Raw genomic sequence first — 12,678 nt, forward strand, 5'->3', positions numbered from 1 at the left:
GAGGTGCTCAAATGTAAAAATCATCATTAAATGTAACCTTTGGAGGCCAATGGAACAACAGACTGGTTCCAAATAGGAAAAGGAGTATGTCAAGGATGTATATTGTCACCCTGCTTATTTAACTTATATGCAGAGTACATCATGAGAAATGCTGGGCTGGAAGAAGCACAAGCTGGAATCAAGATTGCTGGGAGAAATATCAATAACCTCAGGTATGCAGATGACACCACCCTTATGGCAGAGAGTGAAGAGGAACTAAAAAGCCTCTTGATGAAAGTGAAAGAGGAGAGTGAAAAAGTTGGCTTAAAGCTTAACATTCAGAAAACTAAGATCATGGCATCTGGTCCCATCACCTCATGGGAAATAGATGGGGAGACAGTGGAAACAGTGTCAAACTTTATTTTTTTGGGCTCCAAAATCACTGCAGATGGTGACTGCAGCCTTGAAATTAAAAGACTCCTTGGAAGAAAAGTTATGACCAACCTAGATAGCATATTAAAAAGCAGAGACATTACTTTGCCAACTAATGTCTGTCTAGTCAAGGCTATGGTTTTTCCAGTGGTCATGTATGGATGTGAGAGTTGGACGGTCAAGAAAGCTGAGCGCCGAAAAATGGATGCTTTTGAACTGTGGTGTTGGAGAAGACTCTTGAGAGTCCCTTGGACTGCAAGGCGATCCAACCAGTCCATCCTCAAGGAGATAAGTCCTGGGTGTTCATTGGAAGGACTGATGCTGAAGCTGAAACTCCAATACTTTGGCCACCTCATGCGAAGAGTTGACTCATTGGAAAAGACCCTGATGCTGGGAGGGATTGGGGGCAGGAGGAGAAGGGGACAACAGGGGATGAGATGGCTGGATGGCATCACCGACTCGATGGGCACGAGTTTGAGTAAACTCTGGAGGTTGTGATGGACAGGGAGGCCTGGCGTGCTGCAGTCCATGGGGTCGCAAAGAGTAAGACACGACTGAGAGACTGAACTGAATTGAATGTTCAGAAAAAACTCAATAGCAAACTGCAGAACCCTTATACTTGAGTTTAAAACTCATTACTGAAAAATAATGCATTAGGCCAAAAACATGAGAATCCCTTTTACTCAATCAGAGTCGTGTTTTCTCCTGTTCTGCATTTTCTTGCTAATGGTTACATCAAGTAAACTTTATTACTGACTAGATCCATCCTGAGGGACAATGATTTTCAGAAGACAAAGCATGTCCCCAAATATCAGCTGCTTTCCCTTTAACTTGTTTCAATCCATTTTTTCTCATCCATTCTTGATTTTATTCATATATAAATGCTGATTATTGGAGCCAGGAGTTCCATAAGCATACTAGAAGTTATGTAATATAACCTTATATTTCAATTATTGAAAAATTATCTTTGTCAAAGAACTTCTCTTAATATTATGTTCTGGGATTCCATTCTAAGGACAAGTTCACATTAGCAATAACCTTCCATTTAAAAAGAAACTCCTGCATACTTTTTCTGCCTATATCATTTCTAGTTCAATAAAAGATACACTGGAACATAATAAAACTGCCTAATATTTTTCCTCTCTCTGAAAAATTAGTGAGAATTTTACTGTGATCCCATTCACAAAGTACTACTGTGCATATTGCTTTTTGTAACAGTGTCACATATTTTCCACCAAGTATTTTCCATTTCCCATCAACTGAGAACAGGAAGATGATAATGTGCCTTCTCTAATTTTCTGCATAAATGAACTTCAACTTTTAGAAAACAAGTTGCTTTCTACCATACAGGCTATTTTTTTTAGGAATGGAATCAAGTATTTCCCTATATTCAAAATCCCTTGAAGAGTCATTGTTTGAGTTGAATTAGACATGATGTTTTAGGTGGCATGTGTTTACTTCCATTGAAAGAACATGTCCTATTTTTGAGGAAAGAAAGAAAAAAAAACTTGTGATACATCAAATGTTTCTTGCAAAACAATTTGGTGAAATAAATGTAAATGAATCAGAAACATGTGAATTGTATTTCAGTTAAAATTAATGGGTTTAAATATGAAGGCAGTAAAGTGCTCAGGGGGGAAAGAGTGTAGCAAGTCAGGAAGTGACATTTGTTTTGTTTTCATCAGTCCTGGACTCTTGAAAAGTGGCCTGATACTCAGAATTCAAGCTCATTCAGATTCTTTATTAAGCCTAATGATGGAGTTACAGAATGGGGCAGTAATATCCAAATTAATTTTATAGTTTTATCTGGCTTCACTTGTAAAGTGGGCATCAAATATTGCCAGTGTGTAAGGCTTCAAAAACAATTTCAATTTGAAGTTAGAGGTTTTTCTATTTTCTATTCTCTTCTTAGGGTAAAAGTAAATTGTAATGATGTTAAAGTTTTATCTTTTTTCATCAAATAACAAGTAAAGTTTCCAGAGTCACACATCAACTTCCCACTTATTTCCTCTTTCTAACATGATCAGATCTAAATGGAAAACACAAGGGAGCTGAACGCATACATACAAACATACCCAGGAGAAAGGCCCAGGGAGAAAAGGCGATGGAAGAAAGAGAGGGCTGGGGGGAGGGAGAAGCAATGCACGCGGGGTAAAGTCATCAACCTCATTGCAAAAGTAAAACATTCAAACCACATTGATTATTTGAGAGTCACAAAAACTTTATCCCGTAGTTTTCTAGTCCTATCATTTATGCTTGCTTAAAAACTATATTGCTTTTTTTTTTATTTTTTATTTTGCAATTAAAAAAAATGCATTACTGTGAAAAGTAGGAAAAAAATGAACTACAACCACAGCAATAAAAAAAAACTTCCAAATAAGTCTCCCTGTCAACATGCCTCAAAATATGAGTTAGTCTGATATGTGGTGTGATATTTCTGTTTCTCAATTCTCAGTCTCTGAAAACAGGGACATTTTAAGAATTCCAGTAACTTCCTAGATATAAGGAATATATAATTGGAGTGTGTATATAAGTGTATTTTTTGAGATAATATATGACATTGCTTAAGTAGCCTTCTGAATCAACAAGTTGGTAGAGAAATGTAGGAACTGAAGTCCTTTCTGTATAAATAGCCTGTAGGGCTATTTTTGTATGTCGCAAGTCTGCTTTTTTGTTTCTTGAGAACATAATCATATAACTGGAGTTAGCATGCTCTGACCACGCAGAATTCTGCTGCTGCTTATCACTAAATGTGGAGTGAAGAGCTGCTCCTTGAATTCTCTGTCCCAAAGTTTCATTGCTTCAAAATCTCTGGAAGCATCTCTGTCTGTGTGTTCCTCACAGGCAGGAACTGAGGAATCACTCTTAGAATAGCTGTTCCATAAATGGGCAGGAGATGTATTTTAGCTGCTAGCACAGCCCATTGTTGCTCTATGTAACCTTCTACTTATGCTAGTTCAGTGGGTAAAAAAGAGTGACTAGGCCATTTCATTTACAACTTAAATCAGTGGCAGTATAACAATTACAGCTATTTTTTGAGCCTCCAGATTCACTCTTTAGGGCTCTAGAGCCAGACATCCTGAAATGTGAAGTCACGTGGGCCTTAGGAAGTGTCACTACGAACAAAGCTAGTAGAGGTGATAGAATTCCAGTTGAGCTATTTCAAATCCTAAAAGAGGATGCTGTGAAAGTGTTGCACTCAATATGCCAGCAAATTTGGAAAACCCAGCAGTGGCCACAGGACTGGAAAAGGTCAGTTTTCATTCCAATCCCTAAGAAAGGCAATGCCAAAGAATGCTCAAACTACCGCACAGTTGCACTCATCTCACACACTAGCAAAGTAATGCTCAAAATTCTTCAAGCCAGGCTTCAGCAATTTGTGAACTGTGAACTTCCAGATGTTCAAACCGGTTTTAGAAAAGGCAGAGGAACCAGAGATCAAATTGCCAACATTCCCTGGATCATCAAAAAAGCAAGAGAATTCCAGAAAAATATCTATTTCTGCTTTATTGACTATGCCAAAGCCTTTGACTGTGTGGATCACAATAAACTCTGGAAAATTCTGAAAGAGATGGGAATACCAGACCACCTGACTTGCCTCTTAAGAAACCTGTATGCAGGTAAGGAAGCAACAGTTAGAACCAGACATGGAACAACAGACTGGTTCCAAATAGGAAAAGGAGTACGTCAAGGCTGTATATTGTCACCCTGCTTATTTAACTTATATGCAGAGTACATCATGAGAAACGCTGGGCTGGAGGAAGCACAAGCTGGAATCAAGATTGCCGGAAGAAATATCAATAACCTCAGATATGCAGATGACACCACCCTTATGGCAGAAAGTGAGGAAGAACTAAAGAGCCTCTTGATGAAAGTGAAAGAGGAGACTGCAAAAGTTGGCTTAAAGCTCAACATTCAGAAAACTAAGATCATGGCATATGGTCCCATCACTTCATGGCAAATAGATGGAGAAACAGTGGCTGACTTTATTTTTCTGGGCTCCAAAATCACTGCGGATGGTGACTGCAGCATGAAATTAAAAGATGCTTACTCCTTGGAAGGAAAGCTATGACCAAACTAGACAGTATATTAAAAAGCAGAGACATTACTTTGTCAACAAAGGTCTGTCTAGTGAAGGCTATGGTTTTTCCAGTGGTCATGTATGGATGTGAGAGTTGGATTATAAAGAAAGTTGAGTGCTGAAGAATTGATGCTTTTGAACTGTAGTGTTGGAGAAGACTCTTGAGAGTCCCTTGGACTGCAAGGAGATCCAACCAGTCCATCCTAAAGGAGATCAGTCCTGGGTGTTCATTGGAAGGATTGATGCTGAAGCTGAAACTCCAATACTTTGGCCACCTGATGTGGAGAGCTGACTCATTTGAAAAGACCCTGATGCTGGGAAAGATTGAGGGCAGGAGGAGAAGGGGACGACAGAGGATGAGATGGTTGGATGGCATCACCGACACAATGGACATGGGTTTGGGTGGACTCCGGGAGCTGGTGATGGATAGAGAGGCCTGGCGTGCTGTGATTCATGGGGTTGCAAAGAGTCGGACATGACTGAGTGACTGAACTGAACTGAATCAAAATAAAGTCTAAATCCTAACCCCAAAGTCGTGTCATTGAAAATGTATGAATACTGTCAACTTTATCTTTGTCATCACCATCAGCAATCAATGTTTATAAAACCCTTAATTAAGTAATTGTTACCACGTAGTACCTCTGCTCAGAACATTATTAAATGGTATATTTCCTTTGAGGAGGGAAATATTCTGATTTTCCATCACGATTTGGTGCAATAGCTTTTTGCTTACAAAATCTAATCTTTGCTTTTGGTGGTGTTGTTCTACTTCATGACAGGCCTACCCTTGTAGCAGTGATAAGGAATGTGAAGTTGGGAGATACTGCCACAGTCCTCACCAAGGATCGTCAGCCTGCATGGTGTGTCGAAGGAAAAAGAAGCGCTGCCATAGAGATGGCATGTGTTGTCCTGGTACCCGCTGCAATAATGGTAAAGGTCTCATTCCGTGTTGATGGGCCTCTTTCCTTTCATGTAGGAAACCTGGATACCGAGTTATACTGCCCTCTCCTTAGTCATACTTCTAAAATGTAAGGAGACTTCCAAACTGGCAGGAATGGGATCAGGGTTTAGAAATCTATGAGATTACCTGGTGTGTGTTTATTAGTCACGCAGTTGTGTCTGACTTTTTGTGACCCCCCAGACTGGAGCCTGCCAGGCTCCTCTGTCCATGGTATTTCCCAGGCAACAATACTGGAGTGGGTGGGCATTCCCTTCTCCAGGGAGTCTTCCTGACCCAGGGATCGAACCTGTGTGTCCTGCATTGCAGGCGAGTGCTTTACTGTCCCTCTCAAATCTCCGTTTTCCTGGGCTCTGATCACCTGTTGTAATGTATAATCTATGCTGACCTAGGATTTGCCATGTTGAAATGTTGCATATAAATAGCTAGATGTCATATTCCACTGAACAAGCGGTTATATGCAAAGGAACCAAAGACAGAAACCTGTGATTCAGCAATACACTTGTGAGCTTGTTTTCATTTTCATACCAATTTCATACCTTGATTCTCACACTCAAGGTGTCCTTTTTTGAAAGCCCCACACTGTGGCACACACAAATGCTGATGGAGTGATTGTTTCCTCCAAAAAGAAACATAGGAGTTTGTTACTCAGCCTTCAGCCAATCTCAGTGACCTTATGGGCAGACAGTTCAGCATTGATGATGAAATGAAGAATCTCCAACACATGGTAGATGATTAAATACTTGCAGAACGTGATCAGAAACACAACTAGTAATGCAAAACATCATAATCATGTTCATATTCCTACACTTGTTCCTGACCTGTAGGCCTGGTCCTACTGAGAGTACCCTGGACAAGAAACGAAGGGAAGACCTCATCCCATTAGAGATGTTTACAGAGTAGATGGGATTATATTTTTGATTAAAAAAGGAACCTTGATCCTGAACACAGATGTCTGATCCGACACCTTTAAGCTACTAAGATTTGATAATACTTCACTCTGTCACTATTCTCAACTCTTCCTATATGTATTCACAGTAACTTCATGAAAGGAATTCTGTTTTTATCCCTATTTTTGCCCAAGGTCACTTGGTCATGAGACTGGCAAGGTTCAAATCAAGAAAGCCTGGCTTAGGTCCAAACTATTGAGTTCTCAAGTCTATATAGATGGTAGATACATGGCCTCATACTTCACATCGGGAAAATACTTGGATAAGAAACACACTTTATAGAACTGAACAAGTATAACTAATTATCTGACCATCTCCAGGCATCTGCATCCCCGTCACCGAGAGCATCTTAACCCCTCATATCCCAGCTCTGGACAGCACTCGGCACAGAGATCGGAACCACGGCCATCACTCAAACCACGACCTGGGATGGCAGAACCTAGGAAGACCTCACACTAAGGTGTCGCATATAAAAGGTGGGGATAGCTGTAGCTCCAGAGAAATGTAGATAATTAATTTCATTGCTTCTGAGTGCAATTTGAAAAAAAAATAATGGGGAGTTACTGTAATAGTAAGATTTTAACTGAATTTCTTATCAATTTTGAGGATGCTAGAGGTTTCTTTAAGATCTTAAATTGTGAGAAATACATATGACAAGAATTGTGGTACTCCAATTAACCATGCCATTTTCTAAATAGATCAGTCTTTTTACAGGATATTTAGAATAAATCTTTTACACAAGCATTTCTCTTCCATAATCAAGAATAAAGCATTCCAAAACATAAATGGGAAAATTTTTGCTGCCGTATAATTAAATTACTAAGATTTAGAGTCCTTTTCTCACCTTTGCAGATTCAGAAATTTTATTTCATTAAACAATCAGGTAATATACTATGCATAAATCAATTTTCCAAAAATAATTGGTTTCTAGAGGGATTATGTATGCCCATAAAAATTCCCTTCCTTGTGTTAAAATATTTGGTAAGCCTAATCACTAATAGTAAACTTTTGAAAAGTAGAAATACCTTTACTTTCAAAGGAGGCTTTTGCAAGTGTATTCTATGGAGCAATATTCTTTCAAGACATTATATGACTAAAACAGCCTGTGTGTTCAAGAGTTTTGTAATAATGTATCTGCCCATTTTGGGAACTTTAAAATAAACTTTGATATAGTGAAGGCTCTGAGAAGTTCAGCAATGAGGGAAACAGGTTAACTTTTTTAGACACTGTATTTCCCTAGTTTACTTAACCATAAAACCATTTCTCCACATTTTTACCTTCTGTGGAGCTAGTATCCTACAAAATATCTGACGTGTTAGTCCAACCTGAAATACTAATGATTCTATCAGTAGGGTTAAAGTGACTGACAATTCCTCTTCAACCAGCCCTTGTCTACACTTCCTGAATGCCTAGTCCTTTACCCATATCTCCTATTTCTATCCAACTGAAATCACATGCATTTGTTAGTACATGCGCGCTTAGTCACTCAGTGGTGTCCTACTCTGACCCCATGGACTTGTAGCCCACCAGGCTCCTCTTTCCATGGGATTTCCAAGGCAAGAATACTGGAGTGGGTGGCCATTTCTTTCTCCAGGGGATCTTTCTGACCCAGGGATCAAACCTGCCATCTCCTCTGTCTCCTGCATTGCCTGCAGATCCTTTACCCGCTGAGCTATCTGAGAAGTTGTTAGTACATGAGTGTCCCTGTTTATTCTGACAGATATCTGTGTTACAGTACAGTTTCTAATTTATTAATTACCGTTAGCTAATTATATGTGTAATTTTCTGATGGCAGCTAGCAAGAAATGTTGATGGCTAGTGAGTTGTGTCCACATTCACACAGTGGGACTGGTGACATCCAGGGTGACAGCTAACCTTTTAGACCAGGCTTGGCACACTACGGCCCATGAGCCAAGTCTGTCCTGCTGCCAGTTTTTGTAAATAATGTTTTATTGTAACACAGCCCTGCCCATTCACTTAGGCACCATCTATGGCTGCTTTTGTGATACAAGAGCAGAATGAAGAGCTGTGACACTGATCACATGGCCTAAAAAGTCAGAAGTATTTACAATCTGGGAGATGACAAAGAAGCTTGCGGGCTACACATCAACCCCACTGTGACCCGTGGGTGCTCTCTGCTGACGCCATCCTCTTACTGAATTGAATCCCCAGACCTGTGCCCCCGTGACTTTTCTGATGGGTTCTTGGTTGACCCTGCGGCTGTTTGCCCTTGCTCTGCTCCGCTCTGTATCATGGCATTTCACAGACTTCATTGCTTAGACTCCCTGTTAGGGGGCTTCCAGCCGCAGGGGTTTGGCTGTGGTGAGAGACTCAGAGGCAGAGGAGGGGAAGGCCAACGGGTTCTCTCTGCCTCTGGGAGTGTTTCTGGCAGAGCTGCACTTCCTGGGGCCTCAGCCTCTGCCAGGATCCCAGCCCCCGGCCCTCCGCCTAAATGCGGGGGTGGCTTCCTGCGGGGCAGCTCGAAGTTCTCTAAGTTCTCTAGCCTCGCAACTCACTGCTTGTGTGACCCGTCCTCTGCATTAAGTATCTTCTCTTTTCAATACTCAGCTTCTGTTTTCCTGGCTAGATTTTAACTGATACCTGGCCTTAGGAGGTACAGACAACTTCAGCCTTCTTGACTCAGAGTTTGTTTTACTCTTTCCAAGAAGGTAGCAAATTAAATAGAAGGCATTTCTTTTTACTTATTGTCATTCACCTAAGTAAACAACAACACAAAACAGAAATATCTAAGGTCACACCATACCAAGGTGAAGAGAAGATGCAGCCCCATCCTAGCTATTCATTGAACTTAATATTCAGACAGCAAACAATGGAAAGAGATGATAGTTGGTTCACATGATTAGAGGGAAAGTCAATTGATATGACTCTAAGACATCATGGAAGATAGTGTAAGTACAAATACTTTAGGTGCTTCTGATTGCAGAGTAGATTCTTCTCCTACAGTGTCATGGTAAAATCTTTTGGTCATCATTTCTTTAGGACATGAAGGAGATCCCTGTCTACGATCATTAGACTGCATTGAAGGGTTTTGCTGTGCTCGCCACTTCTGGACCAAAATCTGCAAACCAGTGCTCCATCAGGGGGAAGTCTGTACCAAGCAGCGCAAGAAGGGCTCACATGGGCTGGAAATCTTCCAGCGGTGTGACTGCGCAAAAGGCCTATCTTGTAAAGTATGGAAAGATGCCACCTACTCCTCCAAAGCCAGACTCCACGTCTGTCAGAAGATATGACCACCTCTGAAGAGAAGCATCAGGAGCAGACTGTGAATCCATGTATTTAATGCATTATAGCATGGTGGAGAGTGGGATTTGGATTTCAGAAGAAGGGGTAAAATGAGGAATATGATAAGAACATAGATCAAAGAAAGAGAAAGAAAAAGAAAATGGAAGATCAGAAAGGGTGACCAGTGTGATCAGTGTGTTTTCCATCATGCAACTTGTTTATATAAATAATGTACACATTTGTGAAGATGCCATGACTCACAAAAAAAAAAAAAAAGGCACACAGAGAGATTACTGATGTTACCATGTGACTTGCCAGGAGCTTAGGTTGTGCTGGAGGATCAATTTCTCTCACAGTGGTGACTGCCTATAAAAAATAACTGAAAAGCCTTATTTCTATTTAAACAAAGTAGTCCCCATATACCCTGGTATACAACAGGCTTTAAAACGTGAAAAGAGGAATTGTTTAATGGGAAATAAAAGCATGGAGCACAGAGAATCTGCACCATAGAATCACCTTTTAATTTGGAACACTACTTCTTACTGCTCAATTAAAGACCTTGGTAGGAAAAAAGCAGTCAATATTTTCCACATAATTTCAAAACAATCACAGGTCTTTAAGTCTTTCAGGAAAAAAAAACCTTGTTTTTTCCTTAAGCTGCTTGTTTCTATTTTTGAAAAGTTTAATTTCAGCTACAATTAATAAGAACCAGCAGAATAAGACCAAAATAATCCATTCAGATTTCTAGAGGATATAAATTGCATCTCTTGATTGTGCATTATTCCTACTCATCTTATTCTCCAAATTATACTCACTGTGAATAACACAGAGCAGAATTTGCAGGTTGTAAAAATTTTAAGATGCCCAAAGTAAAAGTTACTAGAGCATATTATTCAAAGCTTTGGCATTCCCTATGTTAGATAGAACTAGACATTTACTCTTCACATACTCTGCAGTATAGTAAAAATGATAAAAGAAACAAGATATATCTGTTCTGCACTGAAGCACAGAAAGGGAATGGGGAAAACCTTGTCAACTCTCCAGGTTTTGGCAACAAGTGGATCATGTGTTTGAAGCACAAGCTGAGTTTCCATATGTGAAGCCCGAGGCTGCATAACCCACATGGAAGGTGTCCATGGGATTTGCTATCACAGTATTCACTATGCAGATGAGTTCAGTGTGAGGTAACTACTTGACCTTAAAATATTTCTTTTAAATTTCTGAGGTCATAAAATCATCTTATTTTGAGGAGGCCTCATTAAATGGACTCCAAGGCAGTTAGGATAGTAAGGTTCCATTGCTCTTGGTAAGCTGCTTTCTAACTGGCTGATGGCACCATCTGACTTTTTTCAGTATCAACTCTTTCTGCAACAGCTGTTTTTTTTTTTTGTTTGTTTGTTTTTTTGCCAAAGATACAATTTCTGTCTTCTACAGTCACTGAGATTAAAAATTATAAATGGAATAACTTGTCAAATCTACATTTTGCTAATCTGTAGATACCACAGGTTCTAAATTTTTACATCCATTTTATTACTTTTTACTTTATTCAGTTCTATTCAGTTCTAATATTATGTCTAGAGATTAAAGCCAAAAAGTTATCTTATATTTTTTACTTTGGAATTTTTCTTTTATAGACTATAAATCACTCCATAGTTTTCATTTACTTAAACCTCATTTGCAGTCTCAAATTCAAGTTTTCCGAGTAGAAACTGAGCCTGAGCCTGCATGTCTTTTAAGAATTTCACCTGCCCACATACGTTCACTAGTATGATTAAGATTTGCATTTTTTCCCCACATGTCTGTTAAAACAAAAAGTAAGAACCAAAGTCTGTACAAACAGGTTTCTATAAGCTTAGCAACGTGAAAATGGAACCTTTCAGGGAAACATTTCCTATACAAAAATTACATTTAAAATCTGGTTTCTGCATTACTTCCCTTATGTACATCCCTTCAAAAATTATTATTTGAACTAATTTATTTACAGGAAATGTTAATGAGATGTATTTTCTTATAGAGATATTTCTTACAGAAAGCTTTGTAGCAGAATATATTTGCAGCTATTGACATTGTAATTTAGGGGAAATGTATAATAAGATAAAATATATTAAAAATTTTGCCTTCAAAAATGGAATTCAAATTTCTTTGTGTTTTGCTTATGGGAAAAACTTTTAAGAAGCACAGATTCTCAGAGTTAACTGGACAGATGGGTCTGATTTTGCAGTCTTAGCAGATAATCCTTTGGATGACATCACCATGAGATGATCCAAGGAAGTTTATGGTTAGGTACTTATATCATGGTGGAACAGCTGTAGTTGTCTAGAGATCTAGAGATCTCTTCAAGAAAATCAGAAATACAAAGGGAAAATTTCATGCAAAGATGGGCACAATAAAAGACAGAAACTGTATGGACCTAACAGAAGCAGAAGACATTAAGAAGAGGTGGCAAGAATACACAGAAGAACTATATACAAAAGAGAGTCATTAAGAAATCTCACCCAGAGACAGACATCCCGGAGTGTGAAGTCAAGTGGGCCTTAGGAAGCATCACTATGAACAAAGCTAGTGGAGGTGGTGGAATTCCAGTTAAGCTATTTCAAATCCTCAAAGATGATGCTGCGAAAGTGCTGCACTCACTATGCCAGCAAATTTAGAAAGCTCAACAGTGGCCACAGGACTGGAAAAGATCAGTTTTCATTCCAATCCCAAAAAACGGCAATGCCAAAGGATGTTCAAACCACTGCACATTGCACTCATCTCACACACTAGCAAAGTAATGCTCAAAATTCTCCAAGTTAGGCTTCAACAGTATATGAACCATGTATGTGTATATGTTCAAGCTGGATTTATAAAAGGCAGAGGAACCAGAGATCAAATTGCCAACATGTGTTGGATCATAGAAAAAGCAAGAGAGTTCCAGAAAAACATCTACTTCTGCTTCATTGACTACACTAAAGCCTTTGACTGTATGGATCACAATATCTGTGGAAAATTCTTCAAGAGATGGGAAAAACAGACCGCTTTACCTGCCTTCTGAG

At 39.3% G+C, this 12,678-nt stretch overlaps 1 protein-coding gene across 2 annotated transcripts in view; it reads left to right on the plus strand.

The window, feature by feature from the left end:
* DKK2 (dickkopf WNT signaling pathway inhibitor 2) overlaps positions 1-11,771 on the plus strand; it is a 120,255-nt gene extending 108,484 nt beyond the window's left edge. For both annotated transcript variants that reach the window (XM_043871190.1, XM_043871191.1), the window contains exons 2-4: positions 5,272-5,422; positions 6,721-6,876; positions 9,401-11,771. In XM_043871190.1, the coding sequence (XP_043727125.1) occupies positions 5,272-5,422; positions 6,721-6,876; positions 9,401-9,651 (558 nt within the window). In that variant the 3' untranslated portion in view covers positions 9,652-11,771. The remainder of the gene's footprint in view (positions 1-5,271; positions 5,423-6,720; positions 6,877-9,400) is intronic.
* Positions 11,772-12,678: the final 907 nt, after the last annotated feature.

This window comes from Cervus elaphus, chromosome 17 (assembly GCF_910594005.1).
Source record: "Cervus elaphus chromosome 17, mCerEla1.1, whole genome shotgun sequence".
NCBI lineage: Eukaryota > Metazoa > Chordata > Mammalia > Artiodactyla > Cervidae > Cervus > Cervus elaphus.